The sequence below is a fragment of the Diceros bicornis genome, chromosome 16 (assembly GCF_020826845.1).
Source record: "Diceros bicornis minor isolate mBicDic1 chromosome 16, mDicBic1.mat.cur, whole genome shotgun sequence".
Lineage (NCBI taxonomy): Eukaryota > Metazoa > Chordata > Mammalia > Perissodactyla > Rhinocerotidae > Diceros > Diceros bicornis.
This window is the reverse complement of record NC_080755.1, coordinates 49420799-49447279: the sequence shown is the minus strand read 5'-3', so window position 1 is coordinate 49447279 and position 26481 is coordinate 49420799. Positions and strand designations below refer to the sequence as shown.

Here is a 26481-nt window from a genome sequence, read left to right as displayed (position 1 = left end):
GTCCCGATAGTTATTTCTACGACTTCCCTAATCACAACGAGTGAATGTTGTTTATGTGCCTGTCTCAAATAGATCAGACACTTCCTCAAAGCAAGAGCTGCACGCTCTTGGCCATCTCAGTCCCCAGCCCAGTATTAGGCCCCGTGAGTGTTCCCTCAATCAAACCAAAGTCTCAGACTAGACAACCTCATTAGATCAGCTGCCCCCCACCCAAAAAACCATTTTTAAGATCTTTTTGAACTCTAGTTTGCTCATGCAATATAGATTATCCTTTTTTCTAGTCTATACCACTACTTAGAATTTTACTCTTAACTATCCTCCTTCCCTCAAATTCTAAACAAAAAGACCTCCTGCCTCTCCAAGCCCCCCAAAAGGCAAATATGTTCAAGAGAAGAAGGGCACAGACTCACCTATGATCATTTTACACTGGGTTTTATTTTCTACAAATTGTTAAAAGGGTAAAGAAATTGTTGAAACTGTCACTGTCCGCACCAGAGCATCTGCCTGAAACCATCATTTTGCAGCCTCCAGAATTAAGGCTACCTGGCAAAGAAGGGCAATGTCCTTGTTGCCCCGGTGTTAAAATCAGCACCACAAGATGGTAAGCTGAGAGGCTGCTCCTCCCCAGAGCAACAGGGATGTTATGAAATTTGGGACTTACCAACCCACCCCATCCTACCCATAAAACTGCCCATTAGTGGGCATTCCTGCAATTATTAATCACCTTTTTGTGTATTAAGACCAGCCTCATTCTAACAAGACTGAAGTTGCTTAAAAGAATATATAAAATATAAGACCATAAAAGGGTTTCAAAGAGTCAGGGTAAAGGGAGAAATAAGGTCAGATGACACCAGAAAGTGAACTATGGTGATCAACTACTAATTAGAAGAGTACTTGTCAAGTTTGACATTCAGTTTAAAAGGGAAAAAAATTCTCTCAAATCTCCTCTGTGCTGACTTAAATTTTTTGGTTATTTCATTTATAGAAGCATAAAACTAGGTCTATACCCCATGCCGCTGCCGCTCACTGCCACCAAGCTGGTTCCTTGGGGTTCATTCAGTGTAGCTCTGCTATAGTTGTGTTTTGATGTCGACTCAATTGTCCCACATCTTTTTAACTGCAGAGGGAAACTTACATTCATATCGACATGTACACGATTATTCAGCCTCCACGGGGCAGGAGGACACTGCTGACGTATTAAGTCCATTTTTGTCTCATCTCCTTACCTTGAGACAACTGAAGGATCGCTTATACCAACATAATAGAAGATTATTTCAAATGCAGGCTCAGAGCTGGTCACACAGCACCCACACCAACCTCTCTGAGCAAGCAGATCCACTTTCTGCATCAATTTCTGCCTCTCTGCCACATACAAACACACTCCATGTCTCCCAACTTGAGCAAAGGAAACATCCTCCAGGACTGACGTCCTGGCTTAGCAGCAGCCGTGTTTCTCTGCTCCCCTTCACAGCAAAGTCCTCTGAAGAGTCGGCCTCTATGTCCTCACATTTCTTTCCTCTCCCCCACAGGGCATCCACTCCCACCACTCCTAACACGACTTATGCTCAGATCACCAAGGCATCCGCCTTGTCAAACCCACACACATTTACTGTCCTCCTATTACCTGTCCTCCACAGCACCAGACGCGACAGACCAGTCCCACTCTCTTGTCAGCTTTCCTGAGACCACGCTCGGTTAGAGGACAGCCTACCTCGCCAGCCACGCCACCTCACCCAGACCTCCAAAGGTTGGTGGGCCCAGGTCCCGCCTATCTCTAGTCCTCGTCATTGCCCCTAGTCCCAAGGCCTCCCATGGTCACCATATGCCGAGGAGCCCAACGTCCCATCCCTACCCCGACAGCTCCACTGGGTTCCAGATCTTATATCCACTGCCTGCTGTCATCATCTAGATGCTTAGCAAATATATTACTATTAACCTAATCAAAATAGACCTTTGATTTCTCCATTTCCCCCCAATCTTGCTCCTCCTCCCTCTCAGTAACTGATACTCCACTTAAATGCTCACGACAAAATCCTAGGTGACATCCCCGTATCTGTTCTGTCAAGTCCCAAGCAATTCCTGCAAAACGTATGCCAAACCCATCCATTTCACCACCCTCCACTGTGCCCTTCCTCCAACCCCAGCCTACCACCACCTCCTAACCAACTAGGACTAGGGCTTCTTGACTGGTCTTCCTGCCTTCATTCTTGTCCTTCCCCCAATAATCCCTTCTCTACCAAGTCGCTTCAAGTCACAAATCAGATCCTGTTACTCCTCTGCTTAAAACCTTCCAACGGCTTCCCACTGAGCTGAGAAAACCCCAGCCCTCCACAGTGGCTGTCAAGGCCCTCCCGATCTGTCCTAGTCCCCTTCTCCGACCTCACTGCCCACAGTCCCCCCACGCTCCAGCCACTCTAGTTTTCTTTCTGTTCCTCGAGCTTGTTCCTATCTCAGGGACTTCGCCTTTGCTATTCCCCCTGTCTGGAATATTCTATCCCCAAACCTCCAGTAACTGGCAATACCTCATTCAGGTCTCATGAACTGCTGTATCCTCTATTATACTGTAGGTTCCTGGAGAGCATCTGCACCTTGACAGTGCCTGGAGAGCACTCTGCCCCCCTCAAGGACACGAAATTTGCAAAAACACATCATAGCCTCTCCCTGATGCAGGGACGGCAAATCCTCAAAACACACACCACCTAGCCTCACTATTGCAACCACTCATTTGACATTTATACTGGGCCTGATTCATGCTTAGAGGAGTTTTCTTTGGAGGAGAGAGGTGCTGCACTGCCCAGCATCTGAAACCACTTCCTATGTATGGGGATTCCTCACAGTGTGAGTTTTGGTGGGAGGCTGGGCCCACCTCCCACCACAGAAACCCAAAGTTTAAAAAGGAGGAAACAAACCCCTCGCACCCCTCCCCCAGCAGCAAGAGCTGCGGGCACATGATTGTAGTTGGCCAATCAGAGGCTCCCGCCCCAGCTTTCTCACCAGGGACTCAAAGAGGAAGTGTGCAGAAAATTAGCATAGCAGGCGTGAGACTGCTACCCTTGGAAAGGCCTGCTTGCAAGGTTGGCCCTTGGCTGGCTTCACACTGTTGAATGGTAAACAGTTCCCAAATAATAAGTGTGCCTCACTGTGCCTGGACTGTCAGTGCAAACCATGTGGGGTAGTTATGCCGACACCTGCTTTCCTTCTCGGAGTCTGGAATTTGAGTATGTGCTAGGCAGAGGGTGCTTACATGACCAGTCCCCAACAAAAACCCTGGGAACTGAGTCTCTAATGAGCTTCCCTGGTAAACAACATTTCACACATGTCGTCACAATTGTTGCTAGAGGAATTAAGTGTATCCTGTGTAACACCACTGGAAGAGGACTCTTCGAAGCTCGTGCCTGGTTTCCTCCAGACTTCACTCCATGCATCTTTGCCCTTTGCTGTTTTTGCTTTGCTATCCTTTTACTGGAATGAACCATAACTGTGAGTATAACAACTTCTGGGTCTTGTGCATCCTTCTATTGAATCATTGAGCCCGGGAGTGGTTGTGAGGACCCCCAACACAGGTAGGAAGAGGAGAGCTGATGCAGCTACAGCAAGAGGGAGGCCACCACACAGCATCCAGAAGTGATGTGGAACGACAGGCATTCAGTGTCTGGGAACCCCGGGGCCCTCACTGGATGATTCCTGTGGGTTCTCTGGCTGCGACTGGAGGTGCCCAGACTCCCCTGACCCCTGACCACTGTCCAGGCCTGGCTCTCCAGCTCTACAGACTCTTCTGTGCCATCCAAAATGCCTTCAATACATCCCTTTCTGCTTAAATTCATCAAAATCAGTCACTGTTGCTTGCAATCACGAGCTCTAACTATCAGAGATTTTGTACAAAAAGAAGTGCTATAAATAAAATTGGAATGTCTGAGTCAGGGGGTGGATAGAGGGTCCTGTGAGTCCCACAATCCCAGTTAGAGGAAGCTGGTCACTCTGAATAGGCCAGAAAAAGGTAGAGTGGGTTACAGTGCCCCTGTTGGACCCAAACTGTGTGCCTCTTCCTTCAACGCTATTTTAAAATCACCTCAAGGCAGAAGCAATGGGGATGAGCAGGGCATACAGACCTGTCACTAAGACACAGAAATTCCCAGAACCAGAGACTTCATCTAGATAAGACCACTGGCTGTCAATAACAGCCCATGAAATTGACTGGAAGCAAACAAACCCGGAACCTAGTTTTCATAGGAGCTGTATTACCAAATACAGTCATGTATCCCTTAACAGGGATACATTCTGAGAAATGCGTCATTAGGTGATTTTGTCTTTGTGCGAACATCATAGAGTGCACTTACACAAACCTAGATGGTATAGCTCACTACACCTCTAGGCTATATGGCACTTATCTTACAGTACCACCGCTGTACATGTGGTCCATCGTTGACTGAAACGTCATTACACGGCCCATGATTGTACTCAGCTCAGCTGACACCAGCTTGGGGCTGTTCAACCCCCAAACAACCCCAAAGTCCCAAACTCACACCCAAGCAGGACCCAAGAGGAGGCACTTCGCCACCGCCCGTCCCATCCAGGTATAGCTGTAGAGGACAAAGACCAAGGGAGATTCTCACACTGGACATAATCCAGCAGAACCAGAAGCTGCCAGACTGGCTGACCAAGGCAAGGACTCCTTGCCATTCCATCCTGCCAGCTACCACTGCGAGTTTTCTTATTTTCCCCCTCTCCAAAGGGGAGATTTACTGTAGTATCCTCTTCCCTCTTCACCATTATAGGTTGGATGTTTTGGGGACATAACCTATTTAGCCACACATCACCAGACCATAAAAAAAAAAACTTGGGGCCGGCCCCATGACCAAGTGGTTAGAGTTGCACGCACTCCACTTCGGCGGCCCCGCTGCACGGGTTCGGATCCAGGGTGCAGACCTACTCCACGCGTCAGCCATGCTGTGGAGGCAATCCCACGTACAAAGTAGAGGAAGATCGGCATAGATGTTAGCTCAGGACTAATCTTCCTTAAGCATAAAAAGAAGAGGAAGGCTGGCAATGGATGTTAGCTCAGGGCTAATCTTCCTAACCAAAAAAAAACACCACTCCTTTCAGGTGTAAGAGAAGGGACAGTTATCACGCAGAGATCCTTGCAATACTTAGATGAATATTCAGGTTGCCTCCCTGGGGAAAGGGAGCACGTGCTTTCACGAAGCTATGGGCATTTCTGAAGGTGTATATATCTGAAAGTGGATGAATTATCTAACAGTGGACTGTAGGGTCATCGTGGACTTCACTCAGCTTATCAGGTAGACTCTTAAGGCAATAAAGGTAATTCCATCCCCTCCTTGCCATTGACTGGTTGAGGGATGAGCAGATCTAAGGATCTGTGGGCCAATGAGACACAACGAGAGATTTCCTTAATCTTAAGAGAAAGCCACAGGAAGCCATTTTTTTTCCTCTGCAAGGAGAAAAAGGAACATAGCTCTGACTGCCACTGGTAACCACCCTTGAACCAATAAGTGTCCTCTGAAAAGGGCCAGACTGTAGATAGTGGAGCAGAGAAAAGAAAGAACTTTATTCCTCGATGACATCATTGAGCTGGCACCTGTCCTCACTGTCCAGGTGGGTACTTCTTAATAGATACATTCTGAACAAGACAGATAAGGTTACAGTCTCCACGACAACTATCAACAATCTACTGTAATACATGGACCACCATAACACACAAATTGAGATTGGCCAACTCAAGTGCCACAATTCTAAGATACCATCACCAGTAAGCTGTAACTTTTGGGGGATGGGGGAAGTGGGGGAGTGGGCTCTGAGTGCAGGGAACCCACCAGCACATTAAACATACATATCAATTGTAATATGCATCCTTATTTCAGAAATATTAAAAGGAAGGAGGGGGGTGGACACAAAGACAAGTCTCAGACTCGACGTGACATGATATTTCCCAACCCCGCCCATACGTTCAGGAAGGGACCACCATGAAACGTACTGTGGGAAACACGGAGACTGGATGGACATTACAAGTCAGCTCAAAGGAAAAACAAAGAGGTTCCCGCCACTTAGATGTTTGTACCAATGACTGTAGCAATCATTTGGACATCTAAAACTATTCAAGGCTGCAATCAGCTAACAACAAGACCTCTAACTCAAAACCCAAGAAAACCAAAACAAAGAGAAACAGAGTGGAGTTTGATCACAGGCCATAATTTTCATAGTACACACAAATTTCAGAGCACTACTAAAGATTTAAATTACTTTTATGAAACTGTAGTGCAGAGAAGGATGAAAATACAAAATTTAAGTGTCCATCGTGAAGAAAATGAAACATCTATTTTTGCAAGCTCCAAGTGAAAAAGGAATCTAATTTACCAGTCACTTTTTCTGAAAGATATTCAGCCCTTGACCTATTCCTCCACTTCCCACCTTGGTGGGGAGCTCCTAAAAGGCAAGAGTGGCAAGGCAATGACCTTGACATCCTTAGATACAAAGCACGAAGCGGGCCCTTGATAAACATGCGCTCAACCAGACAGACACTATCAATATTTGTACTGAACAAGGCTCTAATTTGTACTCGAAGCTTGAAGTATATGCATTTGAGAAGTTTCTTTCTACCTCACTTTTTTGTGTGTGTGTGTGAGGAAGATCAGCCCTGAGCTAACATCCGTGCTAATCCTCCTCTTTTTGCTGAAGAAGGCTGGCTCTGTCTACCTCACTTTTAAACTTACTTTTATGTTAAGGAAAAAAAAGTTTTCATTGAGGAAATATGGAAAATATAAGTAAGCAAAAAAGACAATAAAAATTACCTGTAATTACTGTGCTCAAAGATAACTACCATTAACATCCTGGGATCTATTCCTAGTCATTTCTTCTACGCATAAACACTTTTAACCACAATTGAGATTCTACTGTTTTATAGAAACAGTGTACCCACTGTTTTGTAACCTACTTTTTCCACTTAATATTACTGACATCTCCATGTTATTAAATATTCTTCAACATCTCCCCACCCCACCCACCACCCCGCTGGTTGCACAATACTCTTCTCTACCTCACTTCTGGAAGCAAAGGAGGAAAAGCTCTTACTCCCAGCTTAAACTGTTCTCTTTCACTAGTAACATTCACTGAAAATTAAGATATCTATTCCAAAAGCAGGCAGCGTGGCACACACCAATTTCTCAACCGTCAGCATATACATACTCTAGAACTCAAAATCAACACAGAGTTCAGCTCCCTCGAGATACAGCTTAATTCAAGAGCCACATTCATTTATCCTCTGGGGTTAACAGTGGGAAGGTAACACAGCCAATTCAAAGTTTAAAAACTGACTGACTGTAATTACAGTTGCAGCCAATTATCACACACAACACATGAAGCACAAAAGGAACAAGAGGGAAGGATGAAAGGAAGCAAAATGATTCTCAGTTTTGCTTTTTCTTTAAACCTCACACTCCTTCCCCTTTCCAAACCAAACTGCCAAAGATGAAGTTAGCACTCTGCTGACATCCAAAGATAAATCACTTATTAACAGAGAGAACAAATGGAGACTGAGAAAAGAAAGCACGGGATTTTCAACAGACTCAGATTCTAAAGGTAGGGGGAGATTCCTAAGTATGAGGAGCTTTTAATTCAGTGGAATATACACACACATTTTTTTCATTAATAGTTAATATTGAGTGCTTACTAAGCAAAGTAATTCAATAGCTTAGGCTTGCTTTCATTTTCTGAAAAAACAGACCAAAATGACTTCCAGCAGTAAAAAACAAAACTTACACATGTAAACAAAACTAGTCCACTCAATACAAACATCTTCAGTTAAACAACAGGAAAAATTAATAGAGACAATCTTCATCTTCTACATTACCTCTGACCCAAGCCTGTCTTCACCAGAGTCCTCATATTGGTGATGTCTAACAGTTGCCAAAATGTACATGTGAAACTTAAAATCATACAGATCACTGAAAAAAATCTTTTTTTTTTTTTAAACTGTAAGTTTGCATTTTAAAACAGTAATGCATAACAGATGTTCAACTGGGACAATTCAGAGCCACCTCCCGCCAGCTATGGACGTATTGGTCATCTTTCCCAACTGCAGGTCTCTCTATTATGACAACCTCAACGCTTTACCCACAACAGAAGTCCAGCTTTACGAAGTGCTTTGAAAGACACCTTGCAAAACATGATCCAGACCTGCATCCGAGGAGACCAAGAAGAACCAGGCCTTAAATGAGGCTGGAAATGGGAAATAAAATGTGAAAACTGTTTTAACAAAGGCAAGACCAAAAATCACAGGCATAACTCAGGCCCTTGTCCGCGAACCACGGGTCCCCTCTCGCGTCTGCTCTCCCTCTCGTGGAGGTACCCAGTCACACGGTCTGCGCCTGGTAGACGGGAGGTGGACACGCACCTGAGCCACTCCAGCGACCTGTCAAAACTGAACTTCAGTGTGCCTGGGAAGCCGTCGGGCTGCTGGAGCTGTGACAAGTCACAGGTGATGGGACACCACCCTAACCAGCACTGGGACAGTTCCCTCAGCTTGTTCTTCCTCTTCATGAGACCACCATCCCTACAAGCCCTCCCAAGTTCCACCTTCACCAGGTAGATTTCACCACACAGCATTTTACAGGAAAAGAAAACTCACTTTTGAATGGCCCTTTTTTCTTGGTGAATAGGAGGTACAAAAGGAATACAAAATCTCTCAGTGGATGCTTGCCTGCCAAGAAGTCACTAAACACTGAATTTGATGACAGCGAGGGAATCTGATAGCCTCACCATTACACTTGGTGAGTTCTGCATCAATACAGGACACTAGAGTCAGGGACAAAAAGTCAATTTAAGTGTCAAATTTAAGCTAGTTAAACCAGACACACTTATGTAATATGGGTTTTCTCACCTAAAAGTTTTATATAATAGCATTCAGGTCACTCAGGTTCAGAACAAAACATTACAACTATAACAAGATCCTATATATTCATGAAGTAAGTGTCCCAGATCTTCACACTGCTGCTTCTCTCTCTGCTAGAACTTGAGCCATCGTCTTGCCTCAGGAATCAAGAAGATCTCCGGCAATAAAATACCTGGCAATAGTGATAATTATTAGTTCCTTCTCAAAGTCAATGACAGGAATTACGGAATGGTCCATACAGCAGAACTAGAATTATTTTAGAAGTCCCTATGCACCCAAGAAGAAAGGATGTGACAGTGGTCCTCAAAGGACCTTTTCTGTGTGTTTCTATGTTGTGCGGGCTTTTTTACCCAAATCCAAATGCCTGTCCCTCTTCCAAATTTTAATATGCCCTGGATAAGAGAAACCTTGGAAATATGATGATTCCTTATACTGCTCACATTGACAAAAACCACTTTAGGTGTTTTTATTAAACAAATGATTTTTTTTTTTAGTTTGTAGGGAAATATTGTTTTCTAAATATAGTTTCTTTATCCTTACCTCTAAATTATGCTCTTATTTCCATATTCCACCAATAAGCAACTCCCAACCAACAGTAACATCATTAAACAGTACAAACATTGCCACCTATAGTCAGAAAGTGAAATACATTTGTTTATACTGTGACCTGGAATATAAACAACATAAAAACACAAAGTAACATTTTGTCACACTTCTCATACCCTTCATTAATTCTACTCCCTTAATACTTATTTTCATCATTAGATTATTCGTATATTATTTTGATCCTCTTTAATACGAGCTGTCAAAAGATCAATATGTAGTTTGCTTTATTACCAATTAACAAATATATCAGTAAGACAAAAACACTTATTTAAAGACCTACAATATCCAAAAGCTTGAAAACTCGTAAGCTGGGATCTTGTTTTATTGCTGCTAGTCATCCAGGACCTGAAATTCAAGAGCAGCAATAAAATCTGTTTAAACAGATCTTTTACCTCAAAATAAAATTTTAATATGATCTCAATCTATCAAAGAGAAACTAGTTCTCTTCTTTCACGAGTCACATACCACCATGTTTTTATCCTATTTAAATAACTGTACAGTGCAGACAGGTGATTAAATTATCAATGAGCATCAAGTTGTCTCCCCTCACAGTAAGTGCAGAAGCAATTGAGCAGGAACTCAAAAGTACTGTTGCAATGATGTGTGGCATCACTCTGAAAGTCAGAGATTTCTTCCTTGAGATTATACATATTTCTCCAGAACATATATCAAGCATCTTGACGTTCCCAGAATCCCAAAACAACTTTCCAAGGAAGTTTCCTGGTGACGTGGGCACTCATGGCATTGCAGAGATGCCCCAGTACTACTCAGTCACCTCCCTCTAAATTGTGTTCTGCATGGTAAAGAAACGGCAATTCTCTGAGGATTCCCATTTTGCCACTCTCCCCATCCCTTTGAACATTATTTTTTGCTCCTTTAAGTTAAGGAAACTACTTTTCAGTGACAAGATACGCAATTCAAGTAAACATTCTGACTTAATAAAACTGAACAGAATATGAATTAAAACGTCAATTTCTACAAATTCCACTGAGTCCTTAAAGAAAATAAAAATCTAATGAGAGTAGAATTTAAAACCATATATTATATTGTTAATTATATTTGCCCATTTTGAAAATTGTTTTTAAATGTCACAAAAAAACCTAGGCCCTTTTAGGGTTTGTTTCTCAAATGTTAGCAATCACAATGCATATTATAATTGGGGTGGCCCATATCCTGGGTCCACAATACACCAACCAGCAGTGCTAGGCCTGACCCAGACATCTGGAGTTGGAATGAATGGGCAAGTCTTATCTTCCTCTAGAAAACTGCCTTTCAGCGTTCACCTTTAGATCCAAACTGTATCTAAACTGTAATTTCCAGAAGCAATCTTGTGACCATTTTGCACAGCTGCAAAGATGGCACACAGGGTTTCTCAACCGATCCCTTGAAAACATACACGGACCACTTTTTAAAAATTAACAACTATTTTTAATTACTTACAGATGGCTATTCAGGGGGCATATCATCTAGGCTCCCTGTTTTCTTCTCTGCCAAGATCCACTTAAGACATTTTCCTTATTCTGGCCCTCTTCTCAGAAACAGAAAAGCAGAAATCTGACCAGTACTTCATTCAAACATGTTGAATGACTAGGGTATTGAAACTGATGGCCCAGGGTTATCCCAGGTTTCTAATTAGAGTAATTCATGAATTCTAAAGCATCCTTGTTTTCACATTGTAACATCTCTAAAATAAGGATGCTTCATAAAATCGACAGTATATCATAGCTTTACAGCAATTTTTTCTTTCTTAGTGGCACACAAAATAATGGCACATCTTAAAACTGACAGCATCTTAAAGAAAATATGATATCTATGCCAAAGGTTAACCTTAAATGTTTATTATGAAGTGGGTAATTATATGCAAATGAGAAAAGAGACCCCCTAAGACAACAGCGAGCAATGGAGACGGTGGCAAATAACACAGCTGCCACATCTCGAGGGCACGACTCAGACACACTAATGGTTGCCAGGTGAGAATGTAGCCCCATTACCATTTTCCATGAAAATTCCCAAGCTGTAAAACACTAAGGAGACCATACTAAACAGGGCTTCTGGTCAATTCTGACCTAGAAGCCATCAGTTTATAACCCCTAACATTTATCTCTATCTTAAGTTATCCTGAACCATCTAGCTATGAAGACCTTTCAAGATACTTGGAAGAGAGGGAGCATGTTAAAAACTAGGGCTGTGGAATCGACAGAACCGGGTTCAAATCCTGGCTCCATAACTTATTGTGTGTCCTTATGCAGGCCACTTACCCTCGCTGAGCCTCCATTCCTCATCTATAAATCATAGCATACCGCATAGGGTCCTTATGAGGATTAAATGAGATAGCAAGTACATAAAGCCTAAATACAGTGCTACGTGCAGAGAAAGCATATGAAACATTAGCTAACCATCGTTGTTTGTATAAAATAAGGAGGGAGGGTGTCAAAGTACCATCCCACGTCACCCTGGCCTTCATTTCTATGCCATTTGCCTTATTTTAACCACCAAAAAAAATTTTAAATGCCACATCTAATAAGAAAGCTGTCATTCAAACTTTGGTATTTCACCCAGTAGAAAATCTTTTCAACAAAGCATACCTTTCTAAGATGTTGTAATAAAAGATATCAGAAGGTTAACAGTAACATTCACAAGTAAACCGTGCCAAAATGTGCTACAGACTGCCAAAAAATAAATAAATAAAAACCAAAAGCTAAACAAAAAACCGCCAAGGAACCAAGCCAGATGCAGAAACTAGTCCAAACTGTTTTGATTCCAGACCAAATCTGATCCCGGGCCCTGATTCATAAGTTTTGTTAATGTGTTAATCCCTCCAACACCAAAAGCCCTTCTTCTGATGGCGATTTCAAATTTGGTTATCTAAACTAACTTGCTTTAAATCCGGGTGAATATGAACTATAACTCACCAGAGGAACTTCAGCCAGAAAGACACAACAAAAAGTACACAGCACATGCATTCACACAGGCCAAGTCCCCATTTAATCCCTTTCATTCTACTAACCGGATAGACCTAGAACAACGCCCTCTGTCTGGGCATCCCGCTATATTCTAGTTTAATGCAATGCTTCATCACCAGCACTACTTAGAGCTAAAGAGTCTTTCTGAAATGGGATACAACTAAATGCACTCCAAACACACAATGCTTTTCATCAACCTCCGATGAAAACACAAACTTACTTTTAAGAAATTTGCTAGCTATGGATGCCTATTTTGCTTAGACATTTATAAGGTGACTCTTCTATATGGTGATCAAAATACCTTTACGTGTGACGTTCCACAGAGCGTGAACTGAAGTGCACCTATATTTAACGCGCCTTGGAAAAACAAGCCCGCCGTTTGTCTCATCAGGCATTCTACTTTAAAAGCCTGTTAAAATCTTCTGTTTGTTTTCTTACAGAGACTAATTCAGGGAGACAAACCAAGCTGTGCAAATTCAACAATTTGTTGTTAATATTCTACGAAGGTATTCCCTGATTTTCCGAAGGGCACCCTGACAGCATGAAACCTCCCATAAAAAGCAAAGACCATAAAAATGTGCAATCATCAAAAAAGCCCTGCCTTATTTTTTTCACTGGTAGGAGAAGCTGAAAAAAAGGAAGCGAGATGTGACTTGTCTTTTGTAATATAATGGGTGTGCAACTAATGAGTGCCAGCAACATAGCAATCACTCAATCAATAAAATGTCTTCATCATCTCTTGCTAGTCCCTATTCAGCCCCAAATACCCCTCCAGCAATATGTAGGGGTGAACCCAGTCATATACAAACACAAACACACACACACACACACAGATTCTGTTCATATTCCATCCTTCACTTTTACACTAGACACCAGGTAAGATCAGTATTAACTCATCCAAAGTGGCAAGCTGCATTCTAGATAGATTCTTACACTAGTCATAAATGTAAACAAAGAACAAACAACAGACACACAGGGGATTCATTTACCCAGTTACATTTCCCAAAACACTGTAAAATATATTTCTTTCAGAAAGCTTTTAAAAATAATCATGTAATAAAAAAAAAGACCTAAGATAAAATGCAGCTGACTTCATGGCGCACAATACCTCAAGTCCTTTGTTTAGCTATGTCTGCATCTCAGCACCTTTCTAAAAGCTCACCCCTGCCCTCTACTAATTAAATGGAGAAGTAGAGAATGAAAGAGCTCCTCAAAGAGAAGCCAGGGAGAGAAGAACCCCCTGGGTAAATGAAACAATGTTACTTTTCACACATCCCCAGGTAACTGCACATAAAAGGGAAATTATTTTACACAAGCATGGCAAAATAATCGAAAATGCAAATCACACATTATTTGCATTGTGATCATTCTTTGATAAAATAAATACCACGGCAAGCTTTACCTAGAACCGTTAAGAAAAAGAGTCAATCCACCAAACACCCTCCCCACCCTAAGACACCTACTCCATTACACACTTACATAGCACACATACACATACATACACACCATACCGGAGCAGGCAAGCGGGTGACAGAGGAGCCATAACGTGGGCACGTCTCAGATAATAGCCTCTCCATTAACCCCACCCCCATCCCCACAGAAAGAGGGGGCCCGAGAAAAGAAAGAAGGAGGAAGAAGAAAGTGAAATCCAGAAATCCTTAAATTTCCAGGCACCAACTTTTCATGAAATGCACAACCAGGATAGGAAATACCTCCCTGCTGAGTAATGCTTCATAGGTTGTAAATTCACCTCTCGAAAGGGGAGCCAGACCTGAGCGCGCACCCCGCCAGATGGCAAACCCCTCCTACCTGCTCCATCCAGCCTGCCTGTCACTCCGCGCCCGCGACAGGCCCCCTACTCCCCTCTTCAGCAGAGCAACACACCAATAAGAGCCGAGCGTGGCTGGTCGAGAGAGGGCTAAGCAGTGAAATAGCAGGATCGTTTCAAAAGGGGGGAGTGGGAAACCGCGAGGAGAGTGAGGATGAAAACAAAGCCCTTTCCAGGCAAACCGACAGCCCTGGGGGCGTGGCTTACTTAATTTGCTTTATTAACAAAAAGGATCAATTGAGCTTTCGTCTCTCCACCCACCCCGGAGGTGCTGGGCTTTGAATCCTTGCGAGGAAAAAACTGGCAGGGCTGCAAGCTTCCTCCAACTTGCCAGTAGCACCTGCCACCATCCTAGACCTCCTCCCCCCACCAGAAAGACCCCGAAATCCACATTCCTGGCTTTAGACTGCAAGACAGAGGGGCAGACACACAGCTCCACGCGTTTCACCCACTCCCACGTGGCAAGCGCACACACCCAGCAGAGCACTTGCTGACACAATCATTAGAAAGTTCCAGGGGGAGACAATGCAGGTTCCTCCGCGGCCCCGGGCTCCCCCGCGCTGCGCGGGTCTCCAGCCGAGACCCAAACGTGGCACACATCATGGACTCCCGGGCTGCAGGGGCGAGAGGCGGAAAGTTGCCCAAGAGCCCCGGGAGACGCGGCTTGGAGAGGAGGGGGACACGCGGGAAGAGGGGCGCACGCGCCCTCCTCCCACCCAAAGGCGGGGAGCGGCCGAGTGAACCCCCCTGCTGGAAAGGCATCGCGCCGCTTTATTTACAAACAATGAGCTTGGCTGCGGGGGGAGGCGGCCGCAGGCGCCCGGCGGAAGGGCCGGAGCACCTCCTCCCCCGGGACTCCGCTCCCGGGCGGTCCCGCGTTTGGTGTTTCCCTACAGGCGCCGGGACGCGCGACCCAGGGGTCCTCACCCCCTGCCGGCGTGGGGCAGAAACTCCCCGGGGAGTCCGGGATAGGAAAGGGGAGCCGCTCACCTCGTCTTCCGAAAGTCCGTAGACCTGCTCCCCGAGCCCGGTCGCCATGGATCCGGCACCCCGCGCGGGATCGGAGGCGCTCGCGGGCGGCTGGGCTGCGGCGCGGGCGGCCGGGTCTTCACTCCTCCTCCAGGTCCGGCCGGCCCTGCGCGCGTCCCGCCGGGGGAGCCGCCGAGCGCCGGCAGGTGAGGGAGCCCGAGCGCGCGCGCCCCGGCCGCTGCCTGCGCCGCTTGCTCCTGGAAGGCTGCGGGGCCGGGCCGGCGGGCGGTCCCGAGAGCGCGCTGTGCAGCGGGCGGCAGCCCCGGCGCCTTTCCTGCGCGCGGCGGCGGCGCAGAGTCCGCCGGGCTTTCCCTCCTCGCGGCCCGCGCCTCCCTCCCTTCCTCCCCGCTCGCCCGCCGCTCTCCGCCCCTCTCCGAGCCTGCTCTCCGATCTCTGGAACCCGGCTCGCCACCCGCTCGCTCGCTCCCTCCAGGCCCCCGCTCTCTCCGCCCCCTCCTCCGCCTCCTCCCACCCGGCGCCCAGAGGGGACCCTCCCCGCCTCGCCGGGGCGGGCACACGCGCCCCCCAAGCCAATCACAGTCCGGGCTGGGGGGCGGGCCGCGGGCTGCGGGCCGCCGGAGCTCTGTCCCCACGCCCACCCCACCCCCCACCCCCGGCCTCCGGAGCGGCTCTTCAAGGCTCCCCCCGCCTCGGGGCGGGCCCGCCGCGGAGCGCCCGTGCGGACTTGGCTTTGGGAGCTGACCCACCTTCCTCTCCCGCTTTCGCTCTGCGTTGAGGAGGGGGCGCACTGGGCATTTGGGGGCGCTGAAGGCATTTTCCACACGCACAAAAAGAAACAGCACTCAGTCCATTCCTCTTCCCCACAGTCTTTTTACCAAGAGCCCTGAGCTCGCGGCAAGTGTTAAAGGGGGAAAGATGGATGTTTCTAGACCCCTTTAAATTCTTGGCACCCTCAGCCAAACCCGACTTAGCCGTTGTCAGCTTACCGGAGCTGATCCGCCTGGCCCGGCCGCCAGCCAGGGAGAGGCTGCCCCGGTGTGGCCGCGAGTCGCCACTGCCTCTGTCAACCTTACAGGCAACAAAACCAACACAGCGCCCGCCCTGAGTACACACCCACCCACTCGAAAACAGACAGCATGGTTCTTTAAATAAAAGGCAGCTCATTTGTGAGCCGCAACGTGAAATATCAGACTCAAGTTTAAGGTGATCCTCTGCATATGCAAACCATTAAGACGTCTTATTAGCCGCCGAAGGATTCTTCCCACATCCCAGCTACTGTTTCTCTAGCAAGTAGTTCATTTAATCTTTCAGATTTATAGGGATGATGGAAACTAAATAAGTGAAAGAAATTCGTCACTCGACTTTTTCAGGAAGACTTTCGTTAAATTGAGATGTTAAGTACAGTTGTGAGTTCAAAAAGAAAACAGAAGCAGAACATGCAATTTGCCTTTGAAAAGAAAACATCCAAGTGCCTACTTGCATATTGACAGGGTGCGTTTAGGATTTTCATTCAGGTAAATTAAGAAAGAACTCACATGATCCAAAAGAATCCTCCTGCCCAACCCAGCTACTTGACTAAATTATCCGCTGTTTGCCCAGCTAGACTGTTTGCAAAAGAAAAGGGGCACACCCATCCTAAACTCTCCTTTACTCCCCTACAACATTACTGTGGCTTAAAAAGTGTGCCATACGCCTAATGAGTTTCAAGACTCGGCCCCATGGAGTCAACACCCGACTCAGAAGCCTTCCTCTCTACAAATTGTGAGCCATTAAATCGACAGTACTTAGATGCCACAAAAGCCCAACTGAGAAAAAAAATCGTCTTTATGGAGATTTAAAAAGACAGGTCTCTGTTTATCCTTCCCAAGCGAAAAGTTTTTCCACCTTTTCAGACCTAGATTCTTTGTCTTTTGAGAAACAAAAGGTTTGCGCACGCGCACACAAACACGCGCGCAGGCATACACAATTCTAATACACTTTTCTTTACCCTCACTAGCCAGGCCTTTGTCAAACTTTGTACAGTTTATGGTATGGGGAAAAATGTAATAGATCTTTAAATTTTTCTAATAGAAAATTATTTCTAATTACGAAGGTCACCCCTTCTACTCCCTGGAAGTGCACAGTTCCAGGCTTTATCTTGGTTGAGGCCATATCATGTGGGAACTGCGAAGGTGTGTCCTACTTCCTCTCTCTGTCCTCTCTCCGTCGTTCCTGCTCCCACACCTCCCCCCTGCAACAGCGGGCACCTGCCTGCACTCTGGGCTTTCCCTGAGGGATGATTATTAGGAACTATAGTATGAAACCTGCCATGTGTCATTTATTGTAGGGGTTTATAAAATCGTGATCCGTAACATCTGTCAATGTCCCCTGTAAAAAGACTCAAACAAGACGTTTATTTCAGACCTATGAGGAAAAGCTTTCTTTCTTCCAAGGAACTGGTAAGATTTTGCATTGTGGATGACAAGAATTATGTCAACTGATTGTGTTTTTCTATTCGCTTTGGCCACCAGGAAACTCAGGACCAATTTTATGGCCTTAAGCCATAAAAGAACTCATAAAAAACAAAATCAATCTCCTGTGTAATTATGTACTGGCTTTCCCCCAGTGCAATGGTTTTCTACCCTGGATGTACATTGTTATCATCTGGGGGACTTTAAAATGACCCCGTGCCCAGGCGCCAGCATAGAGACTATATTTCATTGGGTCAGGGTGGGAGCACAGGCATCAGTAATTTCAGTAGCCTCCTAGGTGATGTTAATGTGCATGTAGAGTTGAGAATAGTGGCCTTGGCCAATGGTTCCCAAATTTTGCTGCACATCGAAACACCTGGGGATCTTTAAAACTACTGCTCTGTACATCCTACCCCCATATACTCTGATTTAATTGGTGGGAGGTGCCACGTGGGCATCAGGAGAACTAATCTTTTTGTATTAAAATAGCTAAGCTTTTTAAGAAACACCTTTTGAAGACTTATGTGCTGTTCATTCTATACTCTAAAATCTAATAAATTATCTGAGATATAGATACGTGAGTCCTATTTTTTCCAATCTGACAAAATGTTACTGGATACATACCCAGGTCCTTTACCAACCACACAAGAGAGGCCAAATAAAACTAGAACACCAGGCTTATGGCAAGGAAAGTTTTTATTTTGGGTGATGTCAGCCAGAAGACAAGAGCTCTCAAACTTGTCCCGTCTCCCCGAATGATGGGAGGCAAGGGGTTTTAAAGGTTGTGAGGGAGAGCATGTGCTGGGGTTTTAGGAAAGGGAGGGGGAGCATGAGGACGTGCTGGCTGGCACCTTCTCATCAGCTTGCATTTGACCTTGAAGACTGAATTTCTTTCCCTTGACTGTCTGGACTTTTCTGGTTAGTTTTCATCTTCAGCCTGTGTTTGGCCTTGTGAGACTAAATCTTGATGTCTGGACCTTGATTTCCTGGGAAAGACAGCTCACTCATATACTAAGGAGGGACAGAAAGACCTAGTTAGTTTTAAACAACAGTTGATTATGCTGAATATGCACAGCTGCAGTTAGCAAAGCTTATCTCCAAGTTTTTGCCCTCTTCTTCTAGCCCAGGGAAGATTTTTTAACCTCTTCTTGCTCGGTTTCAATCCCCATTGTCTTATGATCATTCCTCAATCTTGGGGAATGGGGGCGAAGACCGCTCTAGCTACTTCCTGCTGTAAAAGGTTGAAGATCAGGATCAGAGGAATGAAACTGTTTTACCTTTACTTGAAAATATTTTGGGCTGGCCCCATGGCTGAGCGGTTAAGTGTGCGTGCTCCGCTACTGGTGGCCCGGGTTCGGATCCCGGGCACGCACCCACGCACCGCTTCTCTGGCCATGCTGAGGCCGTGTCCCACATACAGCAACTAGAAGGATGTGCAGCTATGACATACAACAGCTATGACATACAGCTATCTACTTAGGCTTTGGGGGAAAAAAATAAATGAAATAAAAATAAACAAAAAAAATTAGAAAAAAAGAAAATATTTTGTGGTACCAGGTGGGGAGAGTGAGATATGCTTTGCATGACTAATATTTTAGTACTCTGATCAATGGCTTTGGAAGAATACTTAAGTTTACATTTTATAATTGCATAGATGACCACACAATCGCTATATGGCCACACATAGCAAAACAGACAGCCCAAATTTTAGTGTCCCCTCCATAATGGACCTCAATCCTTGGGGAATCTAGGAAAAGAAGCCTGTAAACCAATCAAGATTAGTGTTTAGAACCCCAGGTGAAATCTGATGTAGCCAAGTAGCCTGCTGCTGTTTATAGTCCAACAAATAAGGTAAGAACATTGGAGTCATTTATTACTTATCTTTAGAAGGCCGTTTTCTGAACAGCAACTTGCAGTGTGTTAGGGATTCACTTGACCATTCAGAGAAGTCAGTGTCAAGAGTATGAAGTCACCCAAGGTTTGGGTGATTCCAGTTGTGATGTTTATCTATGGCATGGTTCATATTCCCCATGGTGTTATTTGTATGGTCCCATCCAGCAGGGATGAAGTCCAAGATTTCAGTAGGCCCCAGTTCTTATGACAAGGATGGTACAGAGAAACATCTGACAGTGCCTAGTTCCTTGGTTCAAGTTCCCTCCAGATCTTTCGGATCAGCTCTAGAACATAGAAAGTGTCTCCCAAAGTTAGGCCTACGTTGTGTAAGCAAGTAACCAGATATTTAATAAGAAGCATTTCTAGAGAAACAAAAATAAAATCAAGGTTAATGATTGGAGAAAATTACAAACCAAGTTTTGAGCTCAGGGGACGGCCAATCAAGATCTCCAGATATCAGGGTTGAAGCATCCCCTGCAGTTTAAAATATCTCCAATGATGTCATCAGTCATTCAGGTAAACCTTTTAAGTGGCTTACATAGCAACAGGCATGAAGATTGTTCAAACATGGGCTATCATGGTGCCCTCAGTTAGGTTTATAACAAGTCATCCAGCTTCAGTTTGCAGGGCTTCAGGAAAAAGGATGGTTTTAGTTCTCAATGATTCCAAATGAAAAGGACAGAAAAAAAAACATTGACAACGTTAATTTGGAGATCCACACCAGATATTTGAATTCAGGATCCAGTCCAGTTTACAGATAGAAAACAAAAACCTGAAAGACAATTAACAGAACCGGAATTCAACATCCATAAATATGTATTAGAATTTCTGTTGAAACATAATTTTTCTCTCTAAAATCACCCCCATTTTTACCAAAGATAGCCGAATTAAGACTCATTAGTTAGCAAAATAAGTCTAGTTTTAATAAACTTGGCCCAATTATTTACATAAGTACAGCAAGAATAGCAATTGATCATATAGGCTCTTTTAAATCTGCTTTGCTGAAACTTTCTATAAGGAATCTCAGATGGAACTTTAAAGGCCTCTCGAGGCCAGGAAAGCCAAGCCAACGACTTGTCATCAGACTCCGCCTGCAATACTTACAGATTTGGGTGAATTCCTCTCTTCTTTTGAGGTTCCCCAAAATATTGAGGTTTCAGGCACCTGCCAGATAAGTGACCTTCCTTACTTATTCGTAAGGTTGCTGTTTGGAAATAAGGTACCAGGCCAATATTTCCAAGTGGCTTTATTCCATAAAGTCCGATCTTCATTCCTCAAAAGCTGTCTGGTCATATCCGAGCCTGCATATGTTTTTTAAATGTGATGTTCCAGTCAAAGCTTTGATAATATAATCATTGTTTCCACTTGTGTCCTGTTATAAGGAGAACAGATTTTATTGAACTTATGCAAATAACTATATTGCCATGAAGTAAGAACATTCACTTACTAAGAGTTTTTAAATCCTGGCGGGATCAGGTAGAGAGAAAAAGATAAATGCTTTAATTCTGCTTACAAAGGTATAAATCAGTTCCTTAAGAGAAAAGAGAAAACGTTTTCCTTAAACCTGAAAAAACAAAACTTTAAAAAAATCGGTAATATTTCAAACAAAAAGTCATAAAAATTATAATCGTTTTTATCAGTTTACTTAGTTTCATGTAACCAACTCTTGATCTTCTGTTAGCAGTTTCATGAGGCCGTCAGTTTTTCCTTTACAGTTCTGTAATTTTTTATCCAGCTCAGTTTCATAATCTGAAAGTTTATCAGAAACCTGTATTTTAGAGCAAGTGTCAGAGTCCTTTTCATGAATATCTCTAAAGATGAAACTATCTGCAAAAACATCAGAGTAAAGCAATAACCTTCTGCAAATGACAAAACATTCAAAAATGGCAATTGATAAAGACACTTGGCTATTTCTGTAACATACAACACTTTGAGATAATAACCAGAATTATGACTGACAACCAGGACAGATCAGAACTTTTCAGATGTTATATATTTTAAAAAAAACACTTATTAATAAAATTTATCCATACAATATAACCCAGGAAGGCTTAGTATTATTTATTTGACAATATTTCCCATGTAATTTAACATACCAAATAAGTCTAATTACTTTAATATCTTTCTCTTTATGAAAAGAGAGAACAAATTCTTTGTCTCAAGGCTGATTAAAAATTCTCAAAGTTTTCTTTTTAAGTTAAAAAAGACTTTAATTTTGGCAGAAGTTTATCAAAAATATCAAAAAATTTTATTTATATTTATTTATTTATTTATTTTGGGAGGAAGATCAGCCCTGAGCTAACATCCACACTAATCCTCCTCTTTTTGCTGAGGAAGACCGGCTCTGAGCTAACATCTATTGTCAATCCTCCTCCTTTTTTTTCCCCAAAGCCCCAGGAGATAGTTGTATGTCATAGTTGCACATCCTTCTAGTTGCTGTATGTGGGACGTGGCCTCAGCATGGCTGGAGAAGCGGTGCCTCGGTGCGCGCCCGGGATCCAAACCCGGGCAGCCAGTAGCGGAGCGCGCGCACTTGACCGCTAAGTCACGGGCCTGCCCTCAAAAGATTTTAAGACACTTGGTCAAATAGGAAACAATGCCTAGTTATCCATTTAATCAAGGTGACAACAGAAACAAAGGCAAACAGAGAGTTAAAACAGTCGAAAAACAAAAACAAAAACCTTAATAGAGAGACCTCAGTCCTTCTTTTTAACTTCTATATGACGAGCACACCAAAGTTTAAAAAAATTGCCTTTGTAAAAGAGAAAGCCAAATCCTAATTTTCCACGAGCTTACTTCAGCCAACTTAACCAGGTACAAAACTCCTCAGGGTTTTACTTCCACAAAACTTCTGTCACTTACTTTTTACATTTAGAATTTGTCTCATGTCCTCTTCCTTTTTTTCTTTCCTAGTACTTTAGGACAAATTTATTTTTCTTAACAAAACAAACATAAATATCTCTATTCTTTATACCTTCTTTATGGACAACATACCTTTTGCTTTTTTTGTATATAGACTTTCCAGAAATACGTACTTTCTCATAGAAAATTTTGCAACATGTACAGAACATTTTTATCAATAAATCCAAGCATCTTTCAGTTTTTGAGATAAGAAACCAAAGGCAGACAAATCTATGCTTAGTAACCAATTTTTAATGTTTTATCTTATATGGAAATGACCCAGAGACTCAATAAATTTTTATCAACTTAATTTAGCAAAACTCTAAAGTTTGAAGTTACGAAAAAGATTTTGAAGCTGTTTTTCAAGCGTATATACCACAAAACATAATTATTGTTAAAAAGTTTTTCCAAAAACTTTCATCCTTTTCACATCTATTTTGTTTATTTGTTCCCAATAATTATGTTTAGATTGCCTACAAAAACCTTATGAGACATCAGAAACAGTTATTATTCTGTTATTACTTTTGCTGACTAATTTTGCAACAGAGATCACGTTTGCATCATACCCAACGTTGATAACTCTGAAAACATTTATTTCAATTAAACCAACAAACTTAAACAAGCTTTTCCTTTACCAAAGATCATTTTATATCATGTTAACTTGAAAGACATCTGGGCTAGCTCTATTACATTTAGAAATAACTTGTAAAAATGTTTACTCCAAGCCAATTAAATAGAGCTCCTTTAGAAATAGTACCATCTGGAGGCAGACAAATACACATAGAGACAGAAAAACACAAACAGGGATCTTCAAAATTTTAGCCAGGTCTCAGGTACAAAACTCAGAAGAACAGTTCCATCCAAACAGTTGTTCTGGCAGGTAGATCTGCTCAGATAGCCAAAAATATTTACTAAATATTCTTTTCTTTTTGCTGTAAGAACCTTTCACACCTATTTTTGAAATAACTTTGTCTTTTAGAAGTTTCTGTATATTAATTTATTAATTAAAGATTGCATCCCATCGTGAGAGGTTTTGAATCCTCTCTTTTAAGGGTGACCCTCAAGGTGAACGCGTCTGAAACAGAGGTTCCCCAGAATGACCATTGTAATTCCAAATTATCTCAAAAGTTTATTTATTTTCACTTAATTTTAGATCAGGAATTTCGGGGGAGGTGAAGTAGGGAAGCTCAGCGAGAGAGGAGAGTGGAGTAGCAGGTTTAGCTTCAGCTGCTGGCCTGTTTAATTATTTTCTTTAAAGAGGCAGGACAGGATTCCTGATTTCATGTAGAAGCCTCAAAAAAAACTAAAGCAGGCTTCCCATTGGTTGTTTAACTTTTTAGCTGGCTTTTTCCAGTTGCACAAGCAAATACACCAGTTATGGTAAACTGAAATTGCCCCATTTTGGCCATTTTCTCTCTGAAGTCTATGGAATATTGTGGCCATGTGGTGTTACAAAAAAAACTTATCTTCTTCTTGGACATGGGCTCATAGCTGAATATAGCCCATTTAGCCAAGAGGTGGCCCAGAGGGCTTTTCTTGGGGTCAGATGGAGTTCCCCCCCTTTCAGAATTACAAACGCACAGAACAGACAGCCAGACGGGACCCCCACACAGAATGGACAGGTGCACCCAACAGATTCCGGGTAAAAGTGATACAACTATTCCCACTCCAGTAGGGCACCTTATTAATTAGATGGCCCTGCCTCTCAAAGAGACAGGACCCCAAATGGAGGGGAAGGGAGTTCTCGGTGTACATCCGAGGCAACTTACCCTACTCCAGATTGAGTCCGACTCACCAGAAGCAAAAACAAACAAACAGACAAACAAACAAACAGTTCTAGAGCCTGTATCCTTGCCATAAGAAAATGTGCCTAGGGTCAGCGGTGCCGGGTGAGATGGAAAGTACTGGGGGCAGTCCCTGGGGCAAGTCACCGAGGCAGCTGCTGGACTGCTTCCCAGGACATCCCAGCCGGCCTGGGGCCGCAGAGCCTGGGGCAAAGGGCCTCCTGGCTGGCTCGCCAAATTGTTACTGGATACGTACCCAGGTCCCTTACCCGCCACACAAGAGGGGCCAAATAAAACTAGAACACCAGGCTTATGGCAAGGAAAGAGTTTTTATTTCCAGTGACGTCAGCCAGAAAACAAGAGCTCTCAAACTTGTCCCGTCTCCCCGAAAGATGGGAGGCAAGGGGTTTTAAATGTTGTGAGGGAGAGCGTGTGCTGGGGTTTTAGGAAAGGGAGGGGGAGCATGAGGACGTGCTGGCTGGCACCTTCCCACCAGCTTGCATTTGACCTTGAAGACTGAATTTCTTTCCCTTGACTGTCTGGACTTTTCTGGTTAGTTTTCATCTTCAGCCTGCGCTTGGCCTTGTGAGGCTAAATCTTGATGTCTGGACCTTGATTTCCTGGGAAAGACAGCTCACTCATATACTAAGGAGGGGCAGAGAGACTTGGTTAGTTTTAAACAACAGTTGATTATGCTGAATATGCACAGCTGCAGTTAGCAAAGCTTTTCTCAAAGATTTTGCTCTCTTCTTCTAGCCCAGGGAAGATTTTTTAACGTCTTCTTGCTCGGTTTCAAAAATACCTACCTTTTATCTGGCTTTATGAGCTATTTACCCTTTTTATTCATTAATATTTCTAACATGTCTGGATTTGTTCCCACATCTTTACTGCATATTTTTTTACTTTTTAATGAATCTTTTTTATTGAGTTGTGCTGTTTGTTGTTGTTCTTTGTTTTCTCAGTATATTTGTTTCCCTCCTGGTTGGGATGTTGATAATCACTGAATTTCTATTCTTTTACTGTTTACCTTTGACATATTATGTGCATGCCTGACTTAAATCAAAAGTTAATATCTTAATCCCCTGTCTGAGCAATACAAGAAGCTTAAAAAACTGTTTTTGATCATCAGCTCCTTCCATGATATTACTATCTAGTTTCTTCTGTCCTTTTTTAACCAAATTAGATATTATTTTTATATTATACAATTTTTTTAAGCTTTATCAATATGTTTTACATTTCATTTCTAAGGATTCCTTGTTGCTTCTTAAGACATTCGTTTGGTATCATTTTCTGTCTTCCTGAGGAACATCCTTTTAAATTCCTTTAGTAACAGTCCATTGGTGATAAACTCTTAGTTTCTGTTTAATCTGAAAATGTCTACCCTCATCCATGAAAGATGGTGAAAATTGTATATTAGCAGCAGACTCAAAGCCGTGGAGGAATGTAGAAAGATGTGTTCTTAATGTGACTAGTGGTGTTGATTTTGTGGGAGATCAAGATTTGGCCACCCTGAAATATATCTCTTTACTTTGACTGTTTTCTCTGAGGGACATTTGACCTCCCCCACTAACTGCCTAAAGAATTTGACATGTTGGCTCCTTCTTGGAACAGATCTTGTATCATAATGGCTGTAAAGATAATGTAGGATAGAGGTTACAATAGGAAAGGCACCAAGCCTCTTTTATCAAAAACTCTGTCTCTCCCTGACCACATTACCTATAGATGACCCCGAAAAGAATTGTCCTCCTGCCCTCTGAAGTCCCAGGCCACTACCCACCCCCAACACGCTCCTCGCCTTTAGCTGCAATACTTAAGCAAGCAGCTTAGACAGAGGGACGAGTTGCTCATTTCTGAGTTTCTCCCATGTATACATGTTATTAAACTTGGTATTATTTTCTCCTGCTAACCTGTCTTGCTAATTATTTGGCCAGCCATCAGAACCTTAAGGGAAAGGGCAGAGGGAGATTCTCCCTCTTCCCCCTACAATTTTTACCCACCCCTACCACTCTGAAGTCTTAGGTTTGTAAATCAATTTATTTGGGGTTGCTGGGGCACAGGGCAACCCTTAAGAAAAACTACTCAATAGTCCTAGCCAGGGTGAAATGGTTGTTGCATTCTCAGCACCTTAAAGATGATATTCCTCTGATTTCTGGCTTCCATT

At 43.4% G+C, this 26481-nt stretch overlaps 1 protein-coding gene and 1 long non-coding RNA gene across 3 annotated transcripts in view; both read right to left on the bottom strand.

The window, feature by feature from the left end:
- Positions 1 to 15666, bottom strand: part of NEDD4L (NEDD4 like E3 ubiquitin protein ligase) — a 332653-nt gene extending 316987 nt beyond the window's left edge. The window contains exon 1 of one of the 2 annotated variants that reach the window (XM_058557208.1): positions 15293 to 15666. In XM_058557208.1, the coding sequence (XP_058413191.1) occupies positions 15293 to 15340 (48 nt within the window). In that variant the 5' untranslated portion in view covers positions 15341 to 15666. The remainder of the gene's footprint in view (positions 1 to 15292) is intronic. The other variant, XM_058557209.1, reaches the window with a different exon arrangement.
- A 4430-nt stretch (positions 15667 to 20096) lies between these two features.
- LOC131415170 (uncharacterized) lies at positions 20097 to 24459 on the bottom strand. Its single transcript, XR_009222348.1, has 3 exons — positions 24306 to 24459; positions 20740 to 21007; positions 20097 to 20407 (listed from the first exon to the last, which is right to left on the bottom strand). It is a non-coding gene; the product is annotated as an uncharacterized LOC131415170 (long non-coding RNA).
- Between the last annotated feature and the right edge of the window lie 2022 nt (positions 24460 to 26481).